At 44.6% G+C, this 16275-nt stretch overlaps 2 protein-coding genes across 46 annotated transcripts in view; both read right to left on the minus strand.

Annotated features, from left to right (window-relative positions):
* Positions 1–3823: 3823 nt before the first annotated feature.
* Positions 3824–5918, minus strand: LOC103351814 (beta-1,3-galactosyltransferase 6). Its single transcript, XM_089324673.1, is given in 6 exon segments — positions 3824–4005; positions 4008–4214; positions 4217–4240; positions 4243–4325; positions 4327–4617; positions 5899–5918. Coding segments are annotated over 6 exon segments (807 nt in total).
* Positions 5919–6504: 586 nt separating this feature from the next.
* The window catches only part of BCLAF3 (BCLAF1 and THRAP3 family member 3), a 92161-nt gene continuing 82390 nt past the window's right edge, over positions 6505–16275 (minus strand). For 27 of the 45 annotated variants that reach the window (XR_016228482.1, XR_016228480.1, XR_016228485.1 and 24 more), the window contains one exon: positions 6505–7546. Coding sequence is in view for 38 of the 45 variants with exons in the window: in XM_089324906.1 (XP_089181032.1) it covers positions 7453–7546 (94 nt within the window). In the remaining 7 variants the exon portion in view is untranslated. Of the gene's footprint in view, positions 7547–8272; positions 8301–16275 lie in introns of all 45 variants that reach the window. The other 18 variants (XR_016228486.1, XR_016228484.1, XR_016228483.1 and 15 more) reach the window with 1 other exon arrangement.

The raw sequence follows: 16275 nt of genomic DNA on the forward strand, positions 1-16275 counted from the left end.
AGGACGCAGCTACACGGTGGAGGACGGGGCGGCAGTGAAGACGACGAGGTCGGCTTCACAACCCACGTGGAGCAGCTTCCAGAGTTCAAGTGAAAGCAGCAAAGTACAGAAGGGGATGCTGAGGACACTTCCTTCGGTGTGAGGAAAGGGCTAAAGGAGAGCCGTCCATGTCGTTACGAGGGAAACAGGGAGGACAAGCAGCGGCGTCTTCCCTACCAGCAGCGGGAAGGAATCATGTTCAAGTGATACACTTAGAGAGTATACTTCTCTAAGTATAGCCTTCTGCGTCGCTGTGATTTGTGAAAGTATACTAATGTCCCACACACCCAAAAGTCAATCAACAAGGATGGGGGCGGAGCTAAAACGGAAAGCAAAATTTAAAAATCTCAACGATTGGCAATGAACAGCGTAATCACATGGCAAGCAGGCCACAATGTGGGAGACTGATTTAAACATTTTATTTATTTTTTTACAGGCAGAGTTAGACAGTGAGAGAGAGACAGAGAGAAAGGTCTTCCTTTTTCCATTGGTTCACTCCCCAAATGGCCGCTACGGCCGGCGCTTTGCACTGATCCGAAGCCAGGAGCCAGGTGCTTCCTCCTGGTCTCCTATGCAGGTGCAGGGCCTAAGCACTTGGGCCATCCTCCACTGCCTTCCTGGGCCACAGCAGAGAGCTGGACTGGAAAGAGGGGCAGCCAGGACTAGAACCTGGCACCCATATGGGATGCCGGCGCCTCAGGCGGAGATTAACCAAGTGAGCCACGGCACCGGCCCCTAAACAATTTATTTTTTAAAAAAGGATTTATTTATTTGAAAAGCAGAGTTACAGAGATGGAGAGACAGAAACACAGAGACAGAGAGAGGTCTTCCATCTGCTGGTTCACTCCCCAAATGGCCACAACAACCGGGGCTTCTTGTGTTTCTTCTGGTAAAGACAGATGGGTAGGGGCGGCGCCATGGTGTAGCAGTTAAAGCTGCTGCCTGCGGTGCCAGCATCCCATACGGGCACTGGCTTGAGTCCCAGCTGCTCCACTTCCAGTCCAGCTCCCTGCTAATGCTCCTGGGAAAGCAGTGCGAGATGGCCCATGTCTTTGGGCCCATGCACCTACATTGGAGACCCAGAGGCAGCTCCTGGCTCCTAGCTTCGGATTGGCCCAGCTCCAGCCATCAGGGCCATTTTGGGGATGAACCAGCAGATGGAAGATTTCTCTGGCACTCCCTCTCTCTCTCTGTAACTCTGCCTTTCAAGTAAATAAATAAACCTTAAAAAAGGGGGGGGGGCAGATATAACAGACACCAGAACAGCTAGGGGATACGGAAGGAACCAAAATGAGCACAAAATAGTGAAGGGCTGAGAATAAAGAAGTCAGAGCGCAGACAGCCGGGTACTGCCTGGGAAGAGGTCTGGAGAGGTATGCACAGAGCTTCAGGACAGAGATCTGATGGAAGGGAGGAAGAAAATGATTCAACAATGGAGGGCTACTGGGAGCTCAGTACCAGGAATAAAAGACCGATGACTGGACCCATCATTGATACCTCTCAGAATTATCTGAGAAGAAGAAAAACCCTAAATCTTTCAGGGCTTAAAAGACAGTTCACATCTGTATACATGAATGTGAACAAAGGCGATGAAGAAATGCTTTAAATGAGCAGTTGTTTCCGAGCTCTTCTAGATGGTTCATGTAAGTAGAATCACACAATATGTGTCCATTTGTGTCTGAGTTATTTCACTTAGCATAACGTCACGATTCAGAACATCGTTCCTTTTTTGTTTGTTGTGTTGCAAAGATTTGTTTATTTGGAAGGCAGTATTACGGGAGGTGGGGTGGGGTGGGGGGAGATCTTCCATCTGCTGCTTCACTCTCTACATGGCCACATCAGCCAGGCTGAGGCTGGAGGTCAGGAATGCCATTCCAGTCTTCCACGTGGGTGGCAGGGACCCAAGTTCTTGTGCCATCATCCACTGCCTTCCCAAGCGCACTAGCAGGGTGCTGGAACGGCAACAGCACAGCCAGGACTCAAACCACTGCTCTGATACGGGAGCCGGCATCGCAAGTGGCAGCTTAACCTGCAGCACCACGACGCTGGCCCCCATGTCCTGTTTTCTTGGTCAGTGCTTTAGGATCCTCGACACAAAGTGTCCACTCTCCTAGGTCTACACAGGTTGCACATGGGCAATTCTTGCGTGTTTCAGCCGAACCCTAAAGCTTCATGAAGGTTAACGCCATCAGGCCAGGGCCAGGCCCCAGGGATCTTCCTTTATAAACTGGAAGTTAAAATTTTCTCCCTTGAATAATCAGTGAATGCATGGACTTCACAACACTTCCACCTGCGGGCTCTCGGGCCATGTTTTCCAAAGCAGAGACCCAGCAGTGCAAACCCTGGTTCTAATCCGGGCTCTGCCCTGGGTCCTTGGCAAATGTCAGCCTTCCCCTCACCTGAAAGGGGAGGCACACACACCAACCCCGCCCCACACCCCGAGTCTGGGACCTGCCGCCGCCATGGGGGTCACCTCAGGGATCTTGTCCCTGGCTGCAAGGTGGCCCATCAGAAATCTCACTGATGTCCTCGCTGGAACTGTCCCACCTCAAGCCACCCATCCCATCCCTACCTCCTGAAGGCAGGAGAAACCCTCTTCCGGTCCAAGACTTTGAGTTCTGGATGTTCCTTTAAACAAAAATAGTCCAAACCTGCTCCTAAGCCCGCAGCCTGAGCACTCAAAAGAATGGCCACGAAAAGGCAGACCAGAGCTCGGACCCCCTTCCCATTGCTGGTGGCCCCGATACAAAGCGTTTCCCAGGCAGGGCGCCTGCAGACCCCAGGGGAGAAGCTGCAGGCAGAGATGGGCCCGTGGCCATGCACTGGGCCTGCAGGCGCCCTGCTCTGCTTTTGCAGTGGCCAGTGTTGAGTCTTCACATAAAATGGAGGCAAACAGGAAAACCTCCAGCTCATGAGGACGTTAGATTTGCGCGTGCTGAGTGGTGCCGGCTGCAAGCCTATTTCCTCAAGACAGAATCTGGTCAACACTTGCCAGGGTTCAGATTCCTGGAACGTGGACCCAGAGTCTACAGAGCAGGGAAGCACTGCCCAGGCACAGAGACCGTGGCCACACCTGCAAACCCACAGGGGAACCAGTTTAAAAATTCCTCCACATTTAAACACAAACACTCGCTCAGCTGCGGCAGTGATGATCAAGTTGCGCAAACCAACCCACACATTCCAAGTTCTGGTATTAAAAGGCTTTTCTTAGATAATCTGAAAAATACTGAAACCTACACGCTCCATCCTAAGGTCTCAGCTACACCAACTCACATTTATAAATAAGTCACAGGGAAACACTGAATTGTGTTTACCAGGAATTCAGACCACAAAAGCTCACTAACGTGAAGTTCCATCTTAGGCAAACGACGCTGACCAGATCCACTCAACATGGCAACCTCTCCGAATAAAGCCACGTGATCTCGGGCAGCATCGGGTCTGACAGGCCTGTCTGCCCGCGATGCCCGCTCTCCCGCCGGTGTCGACCTGGGTGTCTGGGGGTGGGGGTGGCGGGCATGAGCCACCAATGGGGCACTTCCGTTCCGCCCTCAAGCCCAAGGCCAGGCTAGGCTGGCGCTGGCTGAGATGCGGGGGTATGGTGCATTGCACCGGCACTCCCTCTCATCCCCCAAACCCAGGCAAGAGGTTCTTAAGTGACAGCAAAGGTTCGAGCCGCACACTGCGTTGTCCCTAAAGCGCAGCCGGTCGGTCACTGGAGAAGCCAGATCCCCTACCCCTACCCCACCCCCGAAGGGCTGGGCTCAACCGGGGCGCCACCCCCCGGCTAGGGAATCTCCTCCCTGCACAGGGAGCACTGCAAGGGTGGCGCAGACCCATAGTAGACGTGGGAGAGGCGCAGCCGCACCTCCTAGTGGCGCCGGCGGCCCCCGCGCGCCAGCGTTTGGTGCTTCTCCAGCCTGTTGGCCACGCTTTGCCTGTGCGTCACTAGGTAGCGCGACTTGTACTCGGATCGTGTTCGCGTGGTACGTCCACGGGCGCCAGCCACGCGCCCTGAGACCAATCATCGCTGTGCCGGGCGATTAGCTACATGCAGCGGAGGCGCAGGTAGCGCACCAGGTCGGCCGAGAGCACGTAACCACCTCTCAGCGCGTAGGGCACGAAGCAGTCGCAGAGCCTCCAGAGGCCCCCGGGTTTGACGCGGCCATGGCCGGAGTAAAGCCCCAGTAAAGGCGGCGGCGGTGCGCAGCTCGGCCAGGCGCGCAGAGCCGTCACTCGCCTCGAGCACGAATTCGTCTAGGCAGGGCAGCATGGCAGCACCTTGGCGGCGCGGGCAGCAACGACACGTCCCCGTGCTCCGCCTGCTGCCACTCCAGCGCGCGCAGCTCTTCGGCGCCCAGTCGGCGTGCGTCCACGGCGAAGTCCTTGCTCACGCTCACGCCGACGCCCAGCGCCGCGCGACGCCGCCGAGCGCGCCGAGGCGGCTTCCTGGAGCACTGCCCATCATTTTCTTTTAAAGGCTGAGTTATATTCCATTGTGTGGGTATACCATGTTTTGTCGATCCGTCCTCTGTTGATGGACATTGAGTTATTTTCACCCTTTGGGTATCGTAAACAGTGCTGCAATGAACATTGCCAAACAAGTGGCTGAGTCCCTGTCTTCAGTTCTTTTGGGTAGAAACCCAGCGGACTTGACCATTTTCTGTTCATTTTTGTGCTTTCCATATCCCCTAGATATTCTGGTATTCAGTTACATCTTTTCTCTCTTCCCTTGGTGCTCTCTCATCACCTTATCCCCCACTGAGGGCTTCTCTAAATACCTATGGGGTGGTCCACAGAGACCCAATATACATAAATTCAACTATCAAAAAAAGAGCTCAGAAACAAAACTAATGAAAAATACAAAAATATTAATATACACTACAAATTTATGAGCAGTGGGATACTGGATGAATTTTTATCCCTTTTACATAGTATTCTATGTACTTTCTTAAAGAACAAAATTTTAACAAATTGAATTCCAAAGATTAGCAATTCATGAACCAGGCAACGTCTAATCTACAAAATAGAAAAGAGCTCCAATGAAATAAACAGAGTGGGCAGAAAAAGCAAACAGAGAAAGCAGGAAAAAAGAATAAATAGTGGATTGGTCATTTCAAGGTTACTTTATAGTGATGTCAGCAAAATCTCATAATAAAATAAATACATATTTAAAAACAACAACAAACAACAGGAAAGAAATGGGACAAGAGAATAATGTTAAACCAGGAAGAACAACTTTTCTCCCAACCTGAGCACTCTCTGTCACAATTCTTTGTTCTTGTGAATGTCTTCTCCCTAACAGTTTATAGGGTTCCTCCAAGCAGGGACTATGTCTAACTATCACTGTCTTCCCAGTGCCACTGAAGGCCTAGCACTCAGGGGAGGAAAGGCAGGAGGCAAGCGACTTAGCAAAAAACTTCTTAATTCTTATGTATTCGCTTCCAGAATTCAAATTCTTCCAATCAGTATCAAATGCTGTGAATAGCCTTTTGTTCAAGTTCCTTATGAAAATTAGACACCTCATTCCTAGTAAACATATTCACTACTAATTCATTCATTTTCCAACTAGTATTTAATGAGTTCCTACTAAATGTTAAGAAGGACGCTGGGTTCTAGGGCTACTACAGTGAACAAGACAGACATGGTCCTTGTCATTATTTTGTATTCCAAACTATAAAGCGAGTCTTTAGATCTTATACATGCAATGTTTTCCAAATAAGTTTTGTGGTTAACATGCTCTGCATTTTGAGACAATGCCAGAAGTGTATCCAAAATATGCCTAAATAGGGCATCAGGTGTGGAATGAATAATATTAAATCAACCAAAGATTTGTAGAATCAATGCCAATTACCAAATTACATTGTAGGCTTAATGTCCATTTTCCCTATTACTGTTAGTCCCATAAAGTCAGGGTCTATGTATTTTGTCCTGTTGTTCACTGCTGTAATTTTAGAAAAATGGTGTGCCGTATACAGTTGTCAAAAGAATGTTTAAGTATTCAAGGTTCACAATTGCCCCCTAGAATATGGGAATGAATGAAATTATTTTATAATTCAAGGCAGATTTTACAAGTACTTAACACAATATAAAGTTACCACACTATCCTGCACATGCATTTCTTTCTCACCATAAGTGTGATATTATGTTGGGAAAACCTAACCCATAGAGACAGTATATAGCACAAGACAGGCCATCTGCCTGAACTTATTACCTAATTAGCAATGGAACAAGTACTCTTGCCCTACCTTCCACTTAAGGAAGAAGTTGCCCAATTTTTAAAGATGTGTAAAAAAAATTAAATATAAGATTTTTCATAATCCAGTTAGGAAAAGGTAAGTTCTCACTGACCTCCATATTTCTATTTAGAACGTTCCATTGGAATAGTGTTTAAACATCTAAAAGTTTACCCAAGGCCATAAGTCTGGCACAAAATTAAAATAGTGTTTTCACAAACTGCCAAGTAACTTGAAGCAGAAAGAGTAAGAATATTTTATTTTATTACAAATAAACATTTCACAAAGATTAATTGGAAATGTGTACATGCTATTAAGCAGAACAGAGAACAATGAACAAATAAGGTACCGGGATCTACAAAGTTCCTTTAAAATCCCATCCATTTTCTCTTACACATAGGAATGCAACACATATCAGCTGAACTGGAAGCACTATCAGAAGTGCTTGCCAAACGTGTGTAATGCTGTAGTAGTAAAGTACAGTTTTCCAATATGAGATTGTGTCTGTCAGATTTTTAAAAAGCCTTTAAAAATATGATATGCACAAGCTTGCCCTGAGGGAAAAACAAGAGGGAATACAGATTACAAAAGCTTTGTATGTTTCCCACAATACCAATTTGAAATTGGAAAAGAGTAAATAGTTGTGGAAAAAACTGAATGAGCGTAATACTAAAAACTCAGTGCACTCACAATGACCTGATGGAAAATTTGAAGCACCTTTTCTCTAGCCTTCTTATATCATAATATGAACTATATGAATTATATAGGCCTTGATATTCAGAAATTTAAGAAAAGTTCAAGTTTTAAGTCAAACTGTCATCAGAAAAAGAAAAATCCAGTATAAAATTTGCTACTATAAGGCCACTGTTTATAGTTCTTTCATGTACAGCGCTATACATTTCAGATACTTTTGTTTTTGTTTTTATTACATAAGTAAAACTTTTAACATACAAATGTCAGGATATAACTTGGTTAAGTTCTCAGTGAAACCATGCTTAGAGAAAAATGCATCAACAAACTGCCCTTGGAGTGACTTTTTTTGAGGCTTTTTGCAAAAGAAACTGTAGTTAATAAAAATTTTAAATTGACTCCTGTAATTTAACAGCAAACGTTAGGTTGTAAAAAAGTTGCAGCATTCCACTACCAAAAATAAAGTTATTTTCTCCAGAAAGTTACAGTATTAGTGCTGTACTGCCAATTTTAACTCCTCCTGTAGTATCGTTTCCATTTGTAACAATTCCAGGCTAGACTTCTGTAGCAACATCTGCATGTCTCTATGGAGAGAAAACAAGAGAAACACAGACTTCAAAGGAGGGGTCAATTATAACAGCGAGTTACAGTTTTGTTCACACTGCAACTTCCAAAATAGTTTAATTTATTTAGTACTATTTGCAATTCCAGATCCCCACAAAGGTATGTGGAAACCCCAAAACACACAGTAAGAACGGACATATCAAAGCAGAAACCAAATGATAAGTCAGTAGGACAAAGAAAACATGTGGCACTGAATAACACTGGTATTAGTAAATTCATGACAATTTGGGTGTTTCAGAGGGGCATCCTCATCATAAAATCAAGACTTAAACCTTAGCCTCTCAAGTACAGAGCCTGATGCAGTGTAGCACACGCACAAGTTCAAGTGAGTACTTCATCTTCTCCATCAATGGTATCTCTAATTCTAAAGTGATATGAACCTTCCAATTAGACTGATAACTGCAGAGAGAGTTATTAGGGGTAGAGGAAGTTTTGTAGATTTTGGAGAGTTACCTACAACATAAAGGTGTAACCCTTCAATAAACCCAAGAAAAGGAATTAACAACAGGACTATGATTAAAGGGTAAGGAATGTGGATTCTATATTGTGATACTATGCAAAATAGCAAATTATCAACCACAAACTGGACATAAGAGCATGCAACTAAGAAAAGGGCAAAAATGGTAGGATGTCATGTTTTTCAAGGACATTACAAAATAGACATTTATTAATATACATATGCTTACCTTTTACTAGGATCTTACATTGTTAAAACTGAAAGAAATGTAAAAGTTGATTTATTTTTCAGTATTTATATTTGTATGGATACCTTTAATTCCAAGCAAAAATAGTGCTAATAGAAAATTCTTATTTTCTTTCATTTTTGGCTAATAAAGTGGTCAAAATACATGCATGTGTATTTTTGTCAACATCACTTTTTAAATACAAGGTACTTCAAAGAGTTCATGAAATGGAATTAAAAGGGGTCTACTGGGAATGGCACTGTGGCATAGCGGGTAAAGCCACCACCTGCAGTGCTGGCACCCCATATGAACTCTGGTTCAAGTCCCGGCTGCTCCTCTTCCAATCCAGCTCTCTGCTGTGGCCTGGGAAAGCAGTAGAAGATGGCCCAAGTGCTTGGGCCCCTGCACCTGTGTGGGAGACCTGGAAGAAGCTCCTGGCTCCTGGCTTCAGATAGGCTCATCTCCGGCTGTTGCTGCCAATTGGGGAGTGAACCAGCGGATGGAGGACCTCTCTCTCTCACTCTCTCTGACTTTCCTTCTCTCTGTGTGTAACTCTTTCAAGTAAATAAATAAATATTTTTTTAAAAAGGGGATTTACTTTGGTGTAAGAATTTTTGAAATGCATACATTTTTTGTAATATGCATTCTCTATGAACTTTGTGAGGACCCCACACAGAGGCAGATTTCATTGCACCTTATTTCTTTACTCATTATACAATATAAAAACCGTAAACCTACCTTCAAATAAAATATGTTACTTACTAACAACTGTGGGGAGCAACTCGGACTAGACTGTTACTGGAATTAAGACTTATTCTATGCATCTGCTCTCCCACAATATGGCGCTGGGAGAGGAGGAAACAGCTTCTACACAGCTGCCTCTCGCCAACTTGAGTGGTGACCTGCGGGAGCTGATCCTGCTCCTGATTGGAGGAGAGCAGCATACTCGGCGTGTGGGTAGCAGAGTTGGGATTGGTGGAAGAGGACTATAAAGGAGGAGAGAGACAACATGCACCAGGAACATCTATCCGAATAACACCTGAGCAGCCCCCGAGAGAGCCGGCCGGCGGTGTGCTGCTCCCCCGTGGAAGTGGGGAAAGTGGCAGGGGGAACCGCCCTTCCACGGAGGTGGAAGGGTCGGTAGCCAACCCGGGAAGAACCAGCAGCAAACCCGGGGAGGGCCGAGCAGACAAAAGAACAGCGCAGGGTCCTGTGTCGTTCCTCCACGAAGACAGGGAGCGACATAATGGTGCCGTGACTCAGATATGAAGCCTAGGCAGGGTCTAGTGTCGTTCCTCCGCGAAGAGGGGGAGCGACAAACAACTTTAAAAGAAACTTCTTAAAATAACCCTAAAAAGTTTTCAACTGAAATGCTTACAAAAATGATCACTTATTTGAGTTACATTTACCTTTGACATAGCCTCTTCCATACCCTCTCTCACACTGATGGCCCCACCCTTCCTATCTGAAAGCCTATTTGAAGCAGAATGGTTAACTAGATTAGATATCTGAGCACTCCTATTGTCTAGGTTTTCATAACTTCACATCTGGGTCACTGCAAATGTCCCCTCATTGGTCTTCCTGTCTCTCATCTGTCTTCCCCAGAATCCTGCCTGCCCAATGATAATCAAGTGACCATTCCAAAGCACCACTCTTTGCTTCTCAGTCTAGGAAGATGTCTTATTGCTACCACATCAAATCCTAAATACTCAGATTTCAAGGCCCTAATTTTCACACCTCGGGTACCCCCAACCCTATAGCCTACTAGCAAACATGGATCTTAGGCTTTAGTCCTTTCTTTCTACATCTTGTTCTCTATGCCTCAGCTTACAAACTACAAACACTGTGAAGAAAGTTTCAATAAAAATACTTAACAGGGGATGGTGCTGTGGCACTGCGGGTTAAGCCGCTGCCTGTGACACACAGGCATTCCATATTAGTGCTGGTTCCAGTCCTGTCTGACTCATTTCTGATCCAGCTCCCTGCTAATGTACCTGGGAAAGCAGCAGAAGATGGCCTAAATACTTGGGCCCCGGCTACCCACGTGGGATATCTAAATGGAGGTACAGCCTCCTGGCCTAGCCCCGGCCACTGCAGCCATGTAAGAAATGAACCAGAGGATGGAAGATCGCTCTGTCATTCCCTCTCTTTCTGTAACTCCTCCTTTCAAATAAATAAAACAATTTTTTTTTCTAAAAAGCACTTGGCATACATCCCCTGACCATTCCTACCATATTTATCTTCTGCTCCACTTCTCCTATCACCTCTGAAACCAAGAGTATATGGTTGTGCAGGAGAGGGTTAACACAGCATGTCTGACTGCTGTACTTGAGGATCCTGCTTACAAGGTTGGCCCTAGGCTGCTATCTGGGAACTTACACTTCAGGAGGGTTCTCACCATTAAGTGACGAGTGCTTAAACTGCTGTGTAAGTAACATGGTTTATGCTGAATACCTGATTTCCTTCTGGAAGTCTAGAATTTGGATATGTGCTTGGCAGGGAGTGACTACATGACCAGCTCCCAGTGAAAGCTCTGGACACTGAGTCTCTAGTAAGCTTCCCAGGCTGGCAACATTTCTCATGTGTTGTCACAACTCCATACTGGAGGAATGAAGCACATTCTATGTGACTGCATTGGGAAAATACACTTAAAAAAATGTCTACCTAGTTTTCTCGGGGCTTTGCCCCATGTGTTTTCACCTTTTAATGATCGTGACTATGCTGAGTCCTCCTTGTGAACCGTCAACCTGGGGATGCCTACCACCATGATTTTTGTTCATTAAGCTTTTGGATTATATGCACTGATGGATGTGTGTGTGTACGAGGAGAGAGGGAGAGAGGGAGAGGGGGAGAGGGGGAGAGGGGGAGAGGGGGAGAGAGGGAGAGAGAGAGAGAGAGAGAGAGAGGGAGAGAGAGAAACAGATTATATTCAATTCCATCCAATAAGTATTTTCTAAAGACTACATGACTAAGAAGGCATCCTGTACCCTAAAGAAGTTGATAATCTATTTGTGGAAACAGGAAGGTAAACAGTAATATTCAGAGAGCAAATGAAACAAGATATAAAGGAGGGGCTTTGGTAAGGCTTTACAGTGGATGTTACAAATAAAGTAGAACAGAATGAGATGGTTATTTGTCTTAGAAGTTAAGACACTGTTTGGAATGCCCACATCTTGTATCAGACTGCCTGGGATTGAGTCCTAGTTCAGCTCTCGATTCTATCTTCCTGCTAATGTGCACCCTAAGAGGCAGCAGGTGGTGACTCAAGTAGTTGGGTCCCTGCCACCGATGCAGGAGATCTGGATTGAATTTCCAGCTCCTGGCTTTAATGCAGCCCTGCCGGGGCTGCAGGCATTTGCAGAGTGAACCAACAGATAAGAGCCTTCTCTCTGTCTCTCAAATGAATAAAAAAACTTTAAAAGAATGAGGATCAGACAGCAGGAACAATGGTATAAATGGGTGAAAACATTTGTTATGCTCCAAAAAGCAGAAGATCCACAGAGAAATGTCTCTGGAAAAGTAGCTGAGGGCTACTTCCAGCCAGCAAGTTTGGTCTCTTTTTTTGGTAGGCAATAGAACAGGCGAAAAGTGTCTGTGAAAGAGCAGTGGGAAACAATCTGTGTTTCAGGAAAATGAACTATGCTAGTGGTGAAGAGACCGAAGAAGCAAATCACAGGAGGGAAGCAGGGCAGCTCCAATGCTTCCAAAACCAGACCAGGAATACTTAAGGAGAATATAATAAAGGTGCCATTTTGAATCAGCAGGGAAAGGACAAATTCTTTAATAAACAATGTTAGAGAAACTGACCATCCATTGGGAAAAAATTGGATCCTCACCACATAGTATAATATAAAAACCAATTCTAAATGGATTAAATATTTGTGTTAAAAATTAATCATAAAACCGGCCGGCGCCGCGGCTCACTAGGCTAATCCTCCGCCTAGCGGCACCAGCACACCGGGTTCTAGTCCCGGTTGGGGAGTTGGATTCTGTCCCGGTTGCCCCTCTTTCAGGCCAGCTCTCTGCTGTGCCCAGGGAGTGCAGTGGAGGATGGCCCAGGTACTTGGGCCCTGCACCTGCATGGGAGACCAGGATAAGTACCTGGCTCCTGCCATCGGATCAGCGCGGTGCGCCGGCCGCAGTGCGCTGGCCGTGATGGCCATTGGAGGATGAACCAACGGCAAAGGAAGACCTTTCTCTGTCTCTCTCTCTCTCACTTTCCACTCTGCCTGTCAAAAAAATTTAAAAAAAAATTAATCATAAAACCATTTAAGGGAAATACAGCAAAGAATTTTTAGAAGCATAAGCATGATATGAAATCTAGAAGCCATATGGGATAAACTTCACAGATTCATGAACATCTGACAGTTCCATTATAAAAAAAAGCCAGCATAAACAGTTGATAACATAAAACAAGCACCAGGAAAATGCACAGCAGGTTAATACTCTCAGAAGATTAAGACCTCTTATAAATCAGTAAGAAAAAGTGCTCTATCCCACCAGAAACACTGGCAGAGTATGGAAATAAGGAAATTGAGGGAGAAATACAAATGGCCACTGGACACAGAAAAAAGAAGCTTATGCCACTAATAATCAAAGAAAGACAGATGAGAGCTACTTTCTGCTGTAAGATTGACAACTGATAACAACTGTAGTGTAGTATTGACTGTGGTGGAGGCAAACAACCTCTTTCACGTACTGCTGGTCAGAGTATAAATGAGTAAAAGAGGCAGTTATGAGGTACCAAAATATCAATGTGATAAATGAAAACCTTAAGCTATCTTGAAGTTATCAACAAAGGCTTGGTTAAGTAAGTCAGCAATCATTTGGGTACACATAACCTTAGCAGCATAAGAACACTTTCAAGGAATATGTGAGTACAGGTAGTTTTAGGGAATTAATTTTCAGGTCTGCAAATTCACAATGTTCACTTTCCGAAACTGTCCTGCCTGCACAATTGGTTAAGGCTGGTTCCCCATCTCCTACCTTACACAAGAAAGACACTCCTTTTCATCCTAAATCTTACTATTTTGTATCAAAGGAGCTATTTGTCAAGAAAGTGATCCAACCCTAACAAATAATACATAGCACACTTCCGCAAGTCAGATAGTTTGTATTTCTTTGCCAGTGTTTAATAAAACTGAGGGTGGGAAAAAATGAGCTGCCTGTATCAAAATACTTCTTGATGACAGACCATTAAGTCATTTTTTGAGTCTATAATTCAGAGGGTACAGTATTGAATGGCATTGCTATAACAGAAGTCTTTTGATTACCATCTATGTAATCATATAAAGTTTCTTTGCATTTACATATTCAAAAAGAAAAAATAGAATAGAAACTTGAACACTGTATTATACTACTAGCAACGAATCATATTTACACATGAAAACATGAAAAGAAGGAAGGCGGGGCTGGTGCTGAGGAGCAGCAGGTGAAGATGCTACTTGTGACACTTGGCTCTCATATTAGAATGCCAGTTGTTACCTTGGTTACTCTGCTTCTGATCCAGCTCCCTGTTATGTGCCTGGGAAGGCAGTGGAAGATGGCTTAAGTACTTGGGCTCCTGTCACTCATGTGGATGACCAGGATGGAGTTCCTGGCTCCTGGCTTCAGCCTGGCCCAACCTTGGCTGTTGTGGCCATATGGGGAGTGTATGTGAGAAAAAATATACGAAGAGCACTGACATAAGTAAGAGAGCCATAGAACTGAATAACATGCAGCCATTAAAATGAATTCAATGAAGTACTGAATGAGTGACACATGTAAGACTTGGAATGGTTGAAGTTGAAAGGATAACTGGAAGGATTCATATGACAAGTTTCTAGCTTCGTTTGGCTAGCTGTGAGAGCTGAGGACCATGAAGGGAAACAAATGATCTGGGGAAGAGAGCATATGTGATATGATTTTTAATAGCCTTACTGAGCTATAATCCATATAGCATATACTTAACTCACTTAAAGTATACAATTCAGTCACTTCTTAGTGTATTCACAGAGTTGTGTTAACATCAATCACATTAGAACATTTTTTTCACCCTCAAAAGAAAACCCATCTCATTAGCAATAACCCCACAAGCTCCCTCCTGATTTTCCTCCAACCCCTTATTCCTGGTGATCACTAATCTACTTTTCATTTCTATTGTTTTGCTTATTCCGTGCATTTTGTGTAAATGGAATCATATGATGGTGGTCTTTTGTGTCTGGCTCTGTCACTTAGTATATCGTCTTAAGGGTCATCCATGCTGCAGCACGTTCCAGTACAAGTTTGATTTTAAACATGCTGAACTTGAGGTGCATTAAGGGTATCCATATGAGGGTGTTTAGGAGACAGCTGAAAATCTGCAGGTATAGAGGGTAGTTAGCACTAAAGATATCAACAGAGCTGATGGCTGAAATCCTGGAAAGAAGTGAGGACAATAACACAAGTGGGAGGAATAAGAGAATAATGAATATCAAATTAGGAAATGCTTACTTTTAAAGAATGCATGGGGGCCGGCACTGTGGTATAGCAGGTAAAGCTGCCACCTGCAGTGCCAGCATCCCATATGGGTGCCAATTCAAGTCCTGGTTGCTCCATTTCCGATCTAGCTCTCTGCTATGGCCTGGCAAAGCAGTAGAGGATGGGCCCCTGCACTCATGTGGGAGATCCGGAAGAAGCTCCTGGCTCCTGGCTTTGGATCAGTGCAGCTCCAGCTATTGTGGCCATTTAGGGAGTGAACCACCAGATGGAAGACCTCTCTCTCTCTCTCTACCTCTGCCTCTCTCTCTATCTCTGCCTTTCAAATAAATAAATAAATATATTTTTTTAAAGATCCTATAAGAACGCATGAAGAAAGAGAAATCACCAAATAAGAGTGGGAAGTCAGAGACTGGAGGTAAAACTGAAGGTTTCGGATCACAAATGCTCGATGGCCATAAGGCCCTCAGGCAACACATCTTTTGGACAGAAGGTGGATTATAGATTTGTGTTGACTCATCTGATTTTTGTTCCTGTTCTACCTTTGTGCTTCATAACTGTCAAGGTTTCTTTCAACTGCCAAAGCACCAAGTCCCAGCCTGACTTCCTTCTTGCATTTTCTTTCTGTCCTGGGCTTTCTTCCCTTCCTATCCCTAGGAAGAGCTCTTGTATATACCTAGCTTACAGGCACCTGAGAACTGCTAGGGAATCTATGGTGCTAAGGAAGTCTGCCTTCCTGACCAAATATGCAATTGTGACAGTTTTTCAGATGGCTTCACAAATTCTTACTGGGTGTTTTGTCCCACTGTGGCATATAATCAGACTCAAGATTTTCTGAAAACTTTCTGGGATGAGCAGAAGATATTTAACAGGGGCTACTTCAGAATGCTAGTGAATAAAAGATGAGCCTTATCCCAAGGGGTAAAAGACTTCCCACTCTCTCATCATCCAACTCACGGAATCTAAGAGAAAGGAAACCCAATAAAAGGGATGTGGGGTGCCAAAACTGGATTACTTCAAGCATGTGATGAATGAGGAAGAATTTCAGTTCTACAGTCTGATACTACTGCTTAAGACTCTCACTCTTTTGTAGGCAACTGGGGAGCCAATGCAGTTCCAGATGGTGGCACAGATGAAGACCCCGAGACCTCCAAGCCATGAATGATCAGCTCAGGGATTTCAATGTGACAGGGGAGTAAGCAGTCCAGACATGAGCAATCTAATCTTCCCGGTGGACTTTAAGGCATATGGGAATCAGTAGGTTCATATAAAATTTCAGCTTCAAGAAGGGTGCAGGGCACCAAAATTCATTAACTAATCATGATCCTTAATTAATCTAGGTGGTAGGCTAATAATTGCCAAAAGAATGAATGCCCTAGCAGGGTTTAAGCCAAAGCAGTGCGAAGATGTTACCCAGACTGAGGTATCTCTCCAAGGCAGGATCTTCAAAGTTACCCCTCATGCTGAAGCTTGGAATGAAAAGTGATATAAATGGTGCTTCATATGCAGTAACCCTATTTAAGCAAAAATATCCCTCATTAAGGGAAAGC

This window comes from Oryctolagus cuniculus, chromosome X (genome assembly GCF_051225735.1).
Source record: "Oryctolagus cuniculus isolate XC-2025 breed Fujian yellow rabbit chromosome X, ASM5122573v1, whole genome shotgun sequence".
Classification (NCBI taxonomy): domain Eukaryota; kingdom Metazoa; phylum Chordata; class Mammalia; order Lagomorpha; family Leporidae; genus Oryctolagus; species Oryctolagus cuniculus.